The sequence below is a fragment of the Varroa jacobsoni genome, unplaced genomic scaffold (assembly GCF_002532875.2).
Source record: "Varroa jacobsoni isolate VJ856 unplaced genomic scaffold, vjacob_1.0 scaffold_993, whole genome shotgun sequence".
Classification (NCBI taxonomy): Eukaryota; Metazoa; Arthropoda; class Arachnida; order Mesostigmata; family Varroidae; genus Varroa; species Varroa jacobsoni.
This window is the reverse complement of record NW_019213895.1, coordinates 98,797-112,855: the sequence shown is the minus strand read 5'-3', so window position 1 is coordinate 112,855 and position 14,059 is coordinate 98,797. Positions and strand designations below refer to the sequence as shown.

The 14,059-nt window shown below is 40.2% G+C and overlaps 1 protein-coding gene and 1 non-coding gene across 2 annotated transcripts in view; one reads left to right on the top strand and one right to left on the bottom strand.

Moving 5' to 3' along the window:
• Window positions 1–99: 99 nt before the first annotated feature.
• The window catches only part of LOC111265620 (EH domain-containing protein 1), a 19,340-nt gene continuing 5,380 nt past the window's right edge, over window positions 100–14,059 (top strand). Inside the window, exons 1-2 of the mRNA XM_022842440.2 lie at window positions 100–231; window positions 13,739–13,995. Of these exons, the coding sequence (XP_022698175.1) occupies window positions 13,926–13,995 (70 nt within the window). The 5' untranslated portion in view covers window positions 100–231; window positions 13,739–13,925. The remainder of the gene's footprint in view (window positions 232–13,738; window positions 13,996–14,059) is intronic.
• On the bottom strand, window positions 2,818–2,890 carry TRNAR-UCG (transfer RNA arginine (anticodon UCG)). The gene has a single exon. It is a non-coding gene; the product is annotated as a tRNA-Arg (tRNA).

Below are 14,059 nucleotides of genomic sequence, written 5' to 3'. Positions count from 1 at the left end.
CTTTTCGCGCTAGCCACCGATGGCGCTGCCGTCACTCACGAGAGGACAGGAGCAACACAGGATTAAAGGACAGAGGGTGGTTGTACGAGGTGACACAGGACAACAGCCAAACGAGGCCGGCTGTCGGATAAGAAAGTGGCCAAGAAAAAAACCGATTATGACGGATATGAGACAAAGCGTTGATCATTTTATCGATAATGCCAATAGAAGCATTGACAAAGGAATGACCGGGTAAGTTAGTAGCTTATTAATAGTCAATGTCTGCTGCTTTGCATGGACGGATAGCCGCTCGGTGACTGAGCCGTAGGAGCAATGTGAACAATCAGTTGATAAATCGTGAAGGGTGCAACGATAGGGCCAAGTAAATAAAACGGAAAGAGGTAGTAAAAATTGAATGACGGTTTATAGTTCGAGAGACAAAACACAACTGAAACTATATTTAACTGCCGCGCTTAAATAGTTATTCTATGAGTTTCCCCAGTAAAATTTACTGTAGAATAGTGTACAATAAAGCTGCAAGAGTTTACCTATCCACGCACTATTTTTCATAGATTTATCCAGTGATCTAGTAATCACCAGTTCGATGTCATACAGGCTCTAAAGAGTGAACAGTTCTGACGTCAACTGCGTCCAACCTGCAGTAATGTTAACCCAGCCATTGGTTTGCCCACACGGAGCAGGATAAGTATGTAAACATATGGAGAAACGCTGAACGAGATTATGCTAACCCTCATCGTATAAATTTACGGGATGACATAATTGCAATAACCGTCTAAAAGTACATTGGTCATCAGCCAATATCGAATTGTGAATGCAGGAACGATAGAAATGGCTCTGTAGAGTGAGAAGAATAGAGGAGGCCAGCATTCTTGGTTAACTTAACAGTAGTAGCCCGTTGGAACTTTCAAAGCTTTGCAAGAAGTTCACTTTGCTAATGCACTTATCACTGCGATGTGGGAAGGTAGGTTCTTGTCTTTGTTACACACGGGTCTAGGCCGAATGGCAATATGAGGGTGTTTGTTTGTTTGTTTATAGCCCTTTGAGTTGATTTAATTTATATACAGAAAGATTCTATCTGTACTGGTAGATTAGCAGAAGCGAAAAACCTGTAATCCATTGAATAGCTTCGCTCGATTACAAAGTTCTATTTTCACTTATAGTTTATCGCTGCACAATAAGTTTAGCATAGCTTCCAAATAAGTTGTGAGTTCCTATCGTCTCTTTCGTCGCTGCTGAAATCATTCACTCTGAATTCATTTGATGGGTGCGAAAATTAGTCTGTCGTCAATAATTGAGAATATTGAAGAATAATAGAAAAACGGTTGCCGAACGTTTTTAAAAATTTTTTTTGCTATAAAATCATGGGCATCGGAACTGCGCGCTCACCTCCGTTTTTGGCCTTGCTAGCAAAATACGCTATAGATGTTTGATATCGAGCTATAATATTAATAATCTAATATAAATTTAATATAACTTAAACTAATACATGACAACCGGATGGTCTTCGACGATACTTATCTGTAGCAAACTACGAAATGCGAAATTGTGCACGAAGTAAGTACTGTAAACGACAATCTTTTATCAAGTTCTCGTGTTTGATAACAAAGCATTTTGCCAGCCTAGCGTGGCGGGAGGTCTGCGATTTTCGCCAAACGCTACTGCCTGAGTTGCTCGAACGATCTTAAACATGTCAGGTTATGTAGGGGAAAATGTCAGTAGGTCTTGCATGGTTGAGATCTGTACGACTACTGCGTAAATATTAAAAAACAAAAATTAACAAAGATAAACGAGAAATATCTAAATGGCTTGAACATCTATCGAATTCGTGATGATAAAGTTTTTCGATTCTATTTTTGTCCTAAACTGTTAAGGCAATTTTGTAGCAGTACTATCAAGATGTATAACTGGATCTTATGAAGTCTCTTTCTATGTAGACCCGTAGATCTGAACTTTCTTTCTATGTAAAGTTCAGATCTACGGGACTAAGTTCACCAGGCGAAGAAGTAACTACTGTGCTTTTGCAATTTCACGCATATTTCTCAACAGTACCACGAAATACGCCTACCCTGAACAAACGCTTGTTGTTCTTAAAGACCCATATGTACTTATCAATTTAATATCAATTGCAATCCGGTACCGCTTAACGAATGGGTTTCGCATGCTCTCATAATGCCAATAAATTTTTATTTTTTACATAAACGGTTGTGCAGTAAAAACCTGATGTAATTAATTTGATCTGACGTTTCTCGATCCGCCTGCGAGCCTTAGGGACGCATGTGAGGGATATATTAGAAGCCAGAAAAGGAAGAAATGCTCTCATTCGTAATGGCGGTTCTGGACTTAAAACTCTAAGCATCTACTTCACGATCGTGCACTTGATAGCAGCATTTATAACGTAATGAATAATTTAACTCGATCCTCTGTTACAACAGTGCGTGTGTAGACGACAATGATGCTACCGTTACATATCGCTTCATGACTACTCACTCAATGCACAGAAAACTCTCTGGGAAAATGAAAAACGGGAATAAGTAATTTAAGCATTGTGTTTTGAAGACATATCATGATAAAATGTTGTTGTAAGATTAGTGGTCGTCTCTGCTGTGCAAGAGAAGTGCTGTTAATCCGCTTTTCTTTTTTTTTTTTTTAACAATATTTGCTACTTATATCATGCGAACTTTGAATTGCGTGAGTGATATAGCGATCACTGTCACTTAGAATAAAGCTGATGTTGTCGATGGTATTAACTCCACGCTAGCAACCCGAACTGTGATGTAGGCGCACAGTAAGCTGAAGGCGAGCGACTAAAAAATGTCTCGTCCTCGGCAGGACTCGAACCTACAATCTTCTGATTCGAAGTCAGACGCCTTATCCATTAGGCCACGAGGACTTATGATGCTCCGCAAGGCATATTTTTATTTCCTTTGAGAGACCCGTTCGGACCCGCGGAACTTCTGTTTTTATTGCTTTTCTTTAGACATTTCCGTAGATACCTTTAGTCGGATCCTGGAACCAATATATCTAAGCGTATCAAAAAATTTGGATATTGTGAATTCAGTAGTGCTTGGCGTAACTGTGACTTTGAGGACGACAGAAGCGATAAGATAAAAGGAGACGGGCGGACTGGTTGCTAAGGCGCGCCCTCTATCGCGGTGTTACCTTTCTAATACGTGTTCTTCTATCTCGAATAACTTCTTTCGTTCAACAGTAGAAGTTCCGCGTCTTACACCATGGAGAGACGCAGAAATATAATGCTAATGATGCCGTTTACAAAGGGTCCTTCTTTTGTCGGTCTCTATCGTCCTACGCCTATTTTCTTTCAAAATAATTCCAGTGCCTCTCTGCGATATAGGGGTCATACGGAAGCACCCTTTCTTCAAGAATACGCTATTACCTAATAGTCCGACAAAAGCGAATACGCTTTACTAAACTGGAGAATGAAAACGTGTGATCAGGGCACGTTTCATCGTTGTCCTTAGTGGACCTAGAATAGAAAAATTTGGCGCAGATCGTTTTTGCAAACAGCTAAAGACAAACCCATGCCTTAAAAGTATGATGGGAGACTGAGTACAGGCGACGTCTTTCATCGCTCGGACAAGAACGCTCAAGAGTTGTGGCTGAGGATTGTCACTGGGCACTTTGAGCAGTTTTAATTAAAAACTAGCTGAATTAAATCGGTGGGATCTGTTTGTAATCCGACTCATTAACCAATATTGATGCCGAATACCTATTGCCATTTGCCTTCTGCCATAGCGAACTGTAGCAAAAATCGACTTTTTTTTGGCGACTAAAAAGTTCATTCTTAAATATTTCGTCAGTCCTCAGCCTTGCTTTATTCATACATCCTGTACTGCTTAGGACTATTTTTTTCCTTGTCCTGTTTTGATCTTGAGCTTACTTAAACCAGTTGGATCTGGACCAGAGCTTTTGTTCTGTAAGCTGGTTTTCATTTGACTTTTCGATATTTAGCAAATACGCGACCGTTATCAAAATAACTGATAAGAACGATCATCCATTTCTTTCACTGCTAGCAATGGACTCTATGAGAAAGTGTTTTCTAGTTATCAGCATTAACCCTATTTTTCCCAGATATGGCATTTTTACTGTAGCGTTTTCGCGTGATAACCAGTCTACATAGAGGAACCGCAGATATTTCTAGATCGAAATCGTCTGGACAGACGAACAAACTCTCACCTGTTTAAAATATATAGTATATATCGAGAGGTGCGTCGATAGAAGCTCTTACTGTCTTGAAATATAACAGAATATGATGGAAAAAAACAGACTAAACTCTATTTATTTAACGTGGATATGGTGTTGGTATATGTTGAAAACCAGAAAAGCTGCTTTAACGATCGATTGATGAAGATCTGATAAAATAACTAAATCTTTTTATTTATAAAGCTAATCATCCTAGTTGGTAATAATAAAACTCACATCGCCCTCGAGAGAACTCGTTGTAAGAAGCCCTATCCACTAGGCGACGATGACTTCATCTGGTTGGTGTTTTTGAATAAAACCTAAAACAAACGATTAAACTGTCTAAAGTTTTCATACGTGCGTCGTAGTACTTAGCCGGGCACTATTTACGTCACAACATTTTTGCTTTCTTAGACCGCGTATTTTGAGTACCGAAGATTGCAAGAACGTTAAATTTATCAAAGCCCGTAATCTGAGGGTCGAAGCTCTGTACATTTCCTTTGACGTATTTTATTTTGACGCACGCCATACTACACCAAAGTAATTGAACATTTAAAGTTCAAATTAAGCTACTAAAGCTTTCTGAAAATTGCTTTGAAATAACAGTCTCTTTGGACGGTACTCGAAACGAGACAGTATGCCGTGTTTCTTACCCAGCAATATTTCACGAGTTAGAATGCACACTAACGGTTCTTGAATAATGTAAGTGCTTTATCCCGGTGATGACGCAGTGACTAGTGCGTTTGGCTAATGTACGTGAGAGACGGGTAATGGTCAAGGTTCGAATCCGAGCATGGACGAACTTTGTGTCGTCGTAGGAGTCAGCCGTCTGATAAGATGCTTAACGGTCGTACTGAATGTAAATTTTGTAATTACTTGACGTTGAAGTGTATGCTTAAACAAGACAGAATTAAAATGCTACAAGAGATATTGACCTTAACGAGGCAACTGCCATCTTTGAACGTCGTTGTTTCGACAATGCGGAACTAGATCACCAATAACCTGAAACACTTGCGCAAGATGCTCACATGTGATCCGACGCTAAGCCCTGTGTTTTGATCTGCAAGGCTTCCATAGCCAAGTCACTGAATTACCTGTTAAAGTAGACTCACATTTAATAAATGTAAGGCCTCGCAATGCATTTTCAATGATTTAATAATGCTTGAAGTGTTATAACTTTGGATACTTCTGGACGTATCTGAGGGTTAGAATCATATGGCGTAATCTCGAGCAAAAGAACCAAATTTCGTATTTTTTTTAGTTTTTTTTTATGAATTGATGTTTTCTTAATTCATTTAGATACACCTGCGCAAATCGCTAAACGAGTTCGGTAACATTTTTTTTGCAACGTGACCTCAAACGATTAAAAGATTGCACCTCCGAAGAGGCGCTTCGAACTATATACAACCAGATACTCTGTTTGCGTGAAGATTTACAGCGTTACTATCACTATCGTCTGAATATCGTCAAAACAAAAAGTATAAACTAGCTTACAATTAAATATAACAAAAACCCCGATATATATACTTGCATATATCAGTCAGTTGCATTATATCATTGCATTCCTGAAAAACAACGATAACATTTGTGAATCTTAGCCAAAAAGGACTTCTTCTCCTTACTAAATAAAAACGTGCAGTGTTCCATCTGAACAATGTTTAGATACATATTCCATTTAAATTAATGTATAAATATTTGTATGAACTTTAGGTAAGGTATGCATATACATATATATATATACGTTTACTGATTATGTATAAAACAGAACAGCTGCACTCTAGCTAGAAATAATGCAATGTATTTTGATATAAATCAGCGATCCTTACAGTAATCAGTAGAACAAAAAAGGAGAAGCCTGTAGAGGATACGCTCCAAGTAAAAGTCAAAAATGGTTTTACGTCTTGGCTGCTCCTGATGTTACCAGAGATCACCTCAAATCTCAGGAAGAATTAGTAACGCTAGACTCGGTCACGAAAGCTAAGCATGACGACATATCCATCAGGACAGCTGAGACCATACTTGGCAGTGAGGTAACGTTTGCGTATATTATTTACAGAGAAACAAATACGTAGGTGCTTGTTGGGGATGCGGTTGGTTCTCCCGCAAAAGTAATTCTGTGCGATGTAAATCTTTTCCTGATCGTATAGCAGAGAAAAAAACAAGTTACAAATAAATGATGGGAATCGCGGAGAATATCAGAATTCAAACAGAACCCCCGAGAAGAAAGAATATTAGTGTCTGGCACTACCTTGTGCAGTTTAGCTAGGTTCTATTGGGTATCGATTCCTGTATATTTCAACCACCAAAGATATGAGCAGAGTGTTGCTCGACAATGTAAAATTTAGAGTAAAAAGGTGCTTTAAGTGTGGCAGAATTGGTCACTTGGCGACCGACCCCCTTCTGCTGTGCTCGTCCTGCGGCAGGACGTGCAGCCACTTCGATGTCCTGCTGGAGGTACGAAGAGGCAATTGAAAAAGCAACACATGAAAGATCTACGAGAAGCAACAGGTAAACCGAAGCAAGTGAAAATGAAATGACAAAAAAGAAACGGTCGCCAAAAAACGCCACGAAGATGATGATGGTAGCTAATAGGAATGGATGATCTGTCGCCTCCTCACCTTAACCTGAAGTAGTCAATCATCTCTGAATGGTACAAGCCAACTGCAATTGTAGCAGTTCCGTTCATGCAATGATGAATTAAATAGTTAGTAGGAGAAAAGCCTAACCTATGCTCATTGCGTTGAGAATAGGTTAGGCTTTTCTCTCTTTTTTTTTTTCTTTTAACGAGAATAGGTTACAGATAAGGAAAGGAGTGCATGCGTTGTCGCCAATCACTCAGTCTTAATATCTCAACTGAGACGAGCAAAAAGTTTTGATTGAATTGATATCATTTGCATGGGCCGGATTTGTTGGTGCTCCTAAGCCCAGATTGTTTGCGGGCCGAGTTTACGAAATTTTTAGATGACATTACAGAATCTATTTACGAAGCGCCCAATTCAAACAAAATACTCACCTCAACCTGAAACCTAGGTTCCTCAACTACAGATAGTAGAAGGAATGGGTCACTGCGAGCAAGCCTGTTTATAGGCGATGCTATAGAACTAACCTCTCAAAGGGCAGGGAGGGATACCCTTTAGTTCTTATGATTGGTAAGTGTCATCGAACAAAGAACATTTCGGTGATCATAACTAAATAGAGTTTCCCAGGCGAAGGAAACGTAGTAGACAAGCTCCATAAGCCTTCAAAGAGCTGTTGTCAAAATTCGTGGCACAATATACAAAAGCGTGTCTGCAAGTTTGTGAATATCAATGGGCTTAAGCTGGTGATCAAGGGGCTTCATTGCAAACAATAAGAGAAAATGTTAGAAAGAAATTAACCAGGATCCCTTAAATGATCCGAGATGACATGACAAGCCCGAGATTAACATTTTCAAATTATAGAAATTTCCCATTTTATATTAAATAATTGATTAGTTCGGGGACTTCAAATGTGGGACATATAAACAAAGAAGTACTGATTCAGGCGCTATGTCAGCCTTCACAATCACCGAGGTAATAAAGTGAATTAAATGGGAAAAGCTCCTCGTCCAGACAGCTCTTTTTCCGAAGCACTTTCATGAGAAGGTTTTCGGACATGGTTGCAAACAGAGCGGAAAGATTCTCTGGAAGGATTGGTTACCCAACAACTTAAGGAACGTGGAAATGGTGCTGATACCAATATACGTTTGAACAGTACTACCATTGCCGGAGGTTTTAGGGTAACAATATAGGAACGACTCCGTAGGTTTGCTTTCTGACATGCAGTACAACCCCAAAAGACGTAAGACCCGAAAGACTCGCGCGACCTATCCAGCAGTACTACTGAAACTGAGAAACGTTGTGTAACAGCGTATTGCGGAGGATAATGCTAAAAAAAATGTTACCTATACTTAGGTCGAATAATAACCTGATTATCTACAAGACAGAAAGACCACGAGTTCGAAAATCTTTATTTTATAAGAGCCGGTGTTCCATAAAGATTGTTGCTGATACTCTACCCTGCCTTCTACGACAACACCTTTTATCTCTAGGGCCTTTTTAAAGAAATAAAGATACGAATCAAGTACCTCTGTCCGGGCCAAGTCTGGCTTCTCAGTCGAACTTTAAGCAGACGGAACTCTGCATGTTGTTTCGAACTGGATGTCGAAAACAGATTTAGAATTGACCCGCAGAGAAAACTGAGAGGTTCCTACACAGTAGAAGGAAAAAAGGTATGACCGAAAAAGCTTCGTCTAGGCGATCAACAAAGTAAAGTGGTAAATGGTACAAGATACTTAAAAGCGTATTTAGACAACTCACTTAATGGTAGTTTGCATAGGAAGAAAAAAGGCGGAGTTAAAGCACGCAGAGTACAGAGGTCAACTGAACTGAAACCCGCACAATGGTACACAAAGCAATACCTATCCGTATTGAAAGCCAATATAGCAAACTATGTTATCAAACACACGACAAATTTAATACCATCTCGGCTGTACACGAGAGGGTACGCAGCGCAGCACCACAATAACTACCTGCACACAAGCACATATGCTTAATCGAGTTGTGAACTTCAACCCTATAGTGTGCCCTTCAACCCTATAGAACCGAATAGTGTGCAGTCGAATACTCTGCAAAGAGCTATGTCTTTGTTTGCCATTGTCAATATTCAATATATGACTATGTGTGCGGCTATACCAGCAATCAACGTTGACCATCAACGCCTAATTTGCCTAGGTTTGCCGGGCAGCTAGCTGTCTCTGCCGCGTAAAAGCACCCTTTCTCTATCGGCCCCGAAGCGAGCTACAACCTGAGAAGAGATACCTGAGGTAGAACCGAACTGCGACTGTTTCAAGTATTTATGTCTCAGCAGGGTTTACTAGTGCATTGTTCCCTGCCTCCCCGGAAACATCGGTCAGTAAACAGCACAACTACCTCGGCTATACGCTCGGGTTACCCTAATGTTGCCTGTCTATTTAGTGCCTATTCGGCGAGAGTTACGGAGCAATGATACAATTACAGGTGTCGAACGATAACGAACAGTGCTAAAACGTTGTATCGCTTTGCATTATATATAGGTCAATACATATTTGCAGTGGGTGTAGAGTACTCCGTATCAAGACTAGGTAGATAGACGTCGCTGTAGATGTGTGGGCGACACCGATGTGAATCCGTCACGAATCCAAGTGTGCATCTACTTAAGCTGAGTATGTACATTCCCAATGATGTTTAAACTAATCAAGATCAAGACCGGATGTACAGAACAAGAAATATTCAAGTTATTTTCTTTCATTAATAAGGTAAGCACATACTGCTTGAATTAGACCATTGGATCGATATGGTCGTAGTATAGTTCGATCTCTATTATATATAGCTTTGATAGCGTCACGTGTTATCGAGTTTGAGAACCAAAGGATTTACAACCCGTGCTGAACCTGGCGGTGAAAACATCGAATAATTATCAATGAGCTACACAATCCGTCTTCATAGTGATTTTCAGCTTCTGATTAATACAACTGATACTCTGTTTAAAGGAAGAACCTAATATAATTCTTCAGAAACGCGTTACCATATTTTCATGGTGGAACTTACCGTTGCTTATCATGTATGCTCCCTTGAGAAATTACGTACACGTATTGACAATCACGAACCTAATAATTTGTATATCGAACTTACGCTTACGAACTTTGATAAGAAACATTTCATCAGTCCTTGTTTCCCGTATAATAGGACATCTGTTGCATGCTACGCATACCTATGCATACCATTTTCGTGCACTAACCGTATACACAAATTCGCGAGATTTACAAGTGATTCTCGCAGGTCGAACTGAACATCTATCGGTGCAATTAGAAGCAGCAGAGACTCAGGGTAGGCAACGCTACTTAGGACCGTGTCCCTTCGACCACATAAGATCGTCACAGGTTCTAATGTGTATACGTGCCCATAGCAAGTAGATGGTCGCTTTATGTGTGATTACCCGCCTAATTGATATAGCCGATGGTGGATATAAGTTGGATAACTTATATCTATAACGAATCGTCATCAGAGTGGTCGTAGATGAAATATACGCTTGTTACTCAATATAGTCACTGTGTAGGCAACTGGACGTGGATCGATTATAGTATAGACTGGCACTGTAGAACAGTGAGAGCAATGGAAAATCATACGAAACGTCATAGGAGCGTTAACGCCTGTCTGAAGAACGGCTCGAACAAACCTATGATTGGAAGCTATAACAATATACTCTGAGGTAGAACCTTGTGTATCAGTTTACGGTTCGAGGCATGATCTCAAATGAATAATACTGCTTCTGGATGGGAAAATTAACAGCGGTTACTCGCTAGATGCTGCTTGTCAACATAAAATTTCAACATAAACAATTCTACACCACACGTTTGTGCTGTATTCGTCGATTTCATAAGGGCGTTGGTCAAAACACCAAGCAAGCGCAATTTGTGGAAATTTTCGTATAAGCTTAAGTCAGCTCATTGCTTCGATTCTGCAAGAGAGTCCCACCACGATACAACACAGCATAACGCACCTAGACCCCTTTAAACGGCTAATAGGTCTGGCATAGGACTGGAACTTCACTCCCCTACTTTTCTTAGTTTTCCTGAGCAATCTTTCAAGTCGCATAATCGGAAAGCGCAAGTTTGTGACAGCAGTAGATTTACGATCTCCCTATTTACAGAACGAATTGTTTTGAGTTTCAGCAGATGTGGTTGGATAGCTTTCGACAGTACTTGACAGATGCCGGCCTAGAAACCGACTTAGACAAGGGACATGAAGTATTAAACAGCACAGCCACTAGCAGTATAAATGACGTTCCGATTGCACTCATCCTTCGCTTCCGGAATAGATAATATATTCTTGCTATCTGGAACTAGTTTTATTCTCCTCGGAAATTAGCTACATCTAGCATGTAACAGAAAGTGTCAAAAAAAGTATCAATACAGAGCGTTGCCATTGAAAAACGGTCGCTCCTCTCGCTGAATACGGCAATTGATTCGTGCCCGCACTAACGATTTCATATGGCGTCAGACTCATCTGGGAGAATCTCAGCACAGCCAAACCCGGTTGTATGGGCCGTGTTAAAATTGTGTAGCGGCCGTTTCGGTTGAAGGCTGTCTCGCCGCTTGTTACTGTTGACACCTACTAGCTATTGACCTAGGCCAGCTGCGGAACATGTTTCTTCCTCATATTCTTAGAATAATGCCCAAATGCTACTGTAAATTCTGAGACTGGCTTGCTAGCCGGGCCTCAAAGTAACACGTGGTATTGCTGTTTCGTCAGGGTGTTTTCTGCTTGCGATATTTGCTGTTCTTATAAAGCCCACTATTTGACCCGCTTAACTAATACGAGAACCAAATGAAAAAAAATTCTACCTAATTATCTGAGGCAAACGCCGGCGTCACTCCTTGGACTTAGTCGAATATATACGAAGCATTCCTTTGATCCCTCTTTTCTTCGACTTATCTGTTCTAAATGCTAAATTAGTATAGGAAGGCCATACAACCCGAGCAATGATTAAGCGTATCGTTTTCATACCACTGGGCAATAAGCTATCCATACAAAAATCAAATACACAGTGTGTCTTTGCCAAAGGTAGTGAACCGTCACACACTTTAAAATATTAAAGGATGATTGCATTATTATACGAATGTGGTAAATGAACGCAGAAATAAGTGCGGGGATAGTGTGGAGACAGATGGCTATATGATTAAACATTTTTCGTAGCCGTTTTCCTTGCCCACACAAAAGGTCACCTTTACATCTCTAACACTATTTAGTTAGATGGCCTAGGGATGAACGAGTCTCAAAGGTCTTAGTTTACATGCAGATTTGAAAATGAGCTGCCGTACTGATAGGCAATGATATGACAGTATCCAAGCCTCATCAGCATCCTATAAGACTTGGGCAACGGCTAAAGTTAATCAGACACAAGAAACGTCTGCGTCCAACATCGATTTCAGAGGCGACGTCTGACCTACGTGAGTAGGTACGAACACTAGAGATAGAGCAATACGGTAGAGATTCTGCAAATAATCAACGAACGAAATCAATTAGGCGTATCACTTTGGTTTTTTCCTTTTGGCGATAGACAAACAGTGTGAAAACATGTCTATACAAGCTAAGCGATATAATTTAAGTGACAGCATCGGGCAGGTAATGCTCGACTAAGTTGATCCACAGAAGCGCTTTTGACTCCATTACGTAAACATTCTATCATATCGTACAGAATTGAGATACGGTGGATTATTATCCCTCAACTTGTTTTTCTTATTAATACCTTGACATTAGGGGGGAGAACAACAGCTTAGTTATCAGTGGTACATTTTATCATAACACATTTTATAGCGGTAGGATGAATATTTTTAACGGATCCTCAGATATGCTCACTATAGATCATTGTGATCACCACTACTGGAGACCTTCCGGAACACACATCCCGGCAAACAGAATAACCGCTCAATCATCTGTGTAATGTGTACTAGCTTTTGTAACGTCGATAGTGGCTCCGTGACGGTGGCGTATCAGTGTGTTTGTCTAGTAAAGAAAAAATAAATACCTAGTGAAATGGCCTAGGTTTGAAACCGGGCGGAGGCACAGTTCGTTTCGCACTGGCAGATGACATTTGTCTGAAGCAGTGCTTCATCGTAGTACCAGCTGACCAATTTGAAATTCTAAATAATACTACGTAAGTCATCAGACCTCCCTGCTTGAATCTGTGTCATAGATCGTTTCCTGTTTCTTTGGTACGGGTGCCGACATGCATATGGTTGGCAACTATAATTGACAACCGCTTTTCTCGCTAGCTTGCATTTACTAGATCGTTTGTTTAATCGCTAAACACGTTCAAATCGTAGAAGCAATAGAAATAGGCAAGAAGAACAATCCTCAAATAACAGAAGCGTGTTTATCATGGCTAGCCCTAGCAGAAGTACAAAAAATCGAATCATCATGTTATTGGAGCAGTACGTATGACGTTGAATGAATATACGTCAAATGACGGGTTTCTATTGACCGGAAATCATTTCAAATTATAGCACGGAAACACAATCGGACCCTTTGCTAGTCCTATCATTGACCTACGCTTGAATCATCTGGAAAATATTAGTTCTACGAACTGTAAACGAAACTGTATTGTACAAAAGCAAAAATGCCAACACCCTATGGAACAAATGGACTATAATCAACAATGCATGCCAGACTTCTTGGAAGTTCTTTTTCTAGACGACTACAAGTCGCAAACTTAAAATCCATTTATTCGCGATGATGGCGTAAAATTCAATGTATAGGGCAAAGTTCAAATAAAAATCCCACCTAGCTAACAAGCGAACTTTTAGGTGGAAAAAACGTAGTTAGTTGCCTTAAAAGCTACCCACCACGCGAGCTGGGTTGACATTGTGGGTCTGTGTTAGTGTCAAGGGCAATTTTGTACAGAGATCAGAAGCAGTTTGTGACCAAAGATCGAACTATTTTGAGAAACGTGCTTTAATACGTGTTTCTCCGTTTTGCAGTGTTTGGCTCATCTAGAAGAATCTGCGATCGAAAACGATTAGTCGATCGTTGGGCTAACGTGGCGCACAAATTACCCATTCATCTATTAGAAAAGCTGCGCGTCGAACTGTTACGTATACCTGGTGAAATCCGGTACTCTAAGCGATTCAAGCGAAACTTTAGTCCGCAGCGGTAGCAACCGTCACAATGTTTTCGTGGCTCAAACAAGACGAGTCTCGACGGAACAATGTCGAAAGCCTATCTTCCGTTGTCGATGGTAAGTTCATTTTTCATCGACTAGGAACGATGAAAAACTCTATGACGCTTAGCAAGAAGCCTAT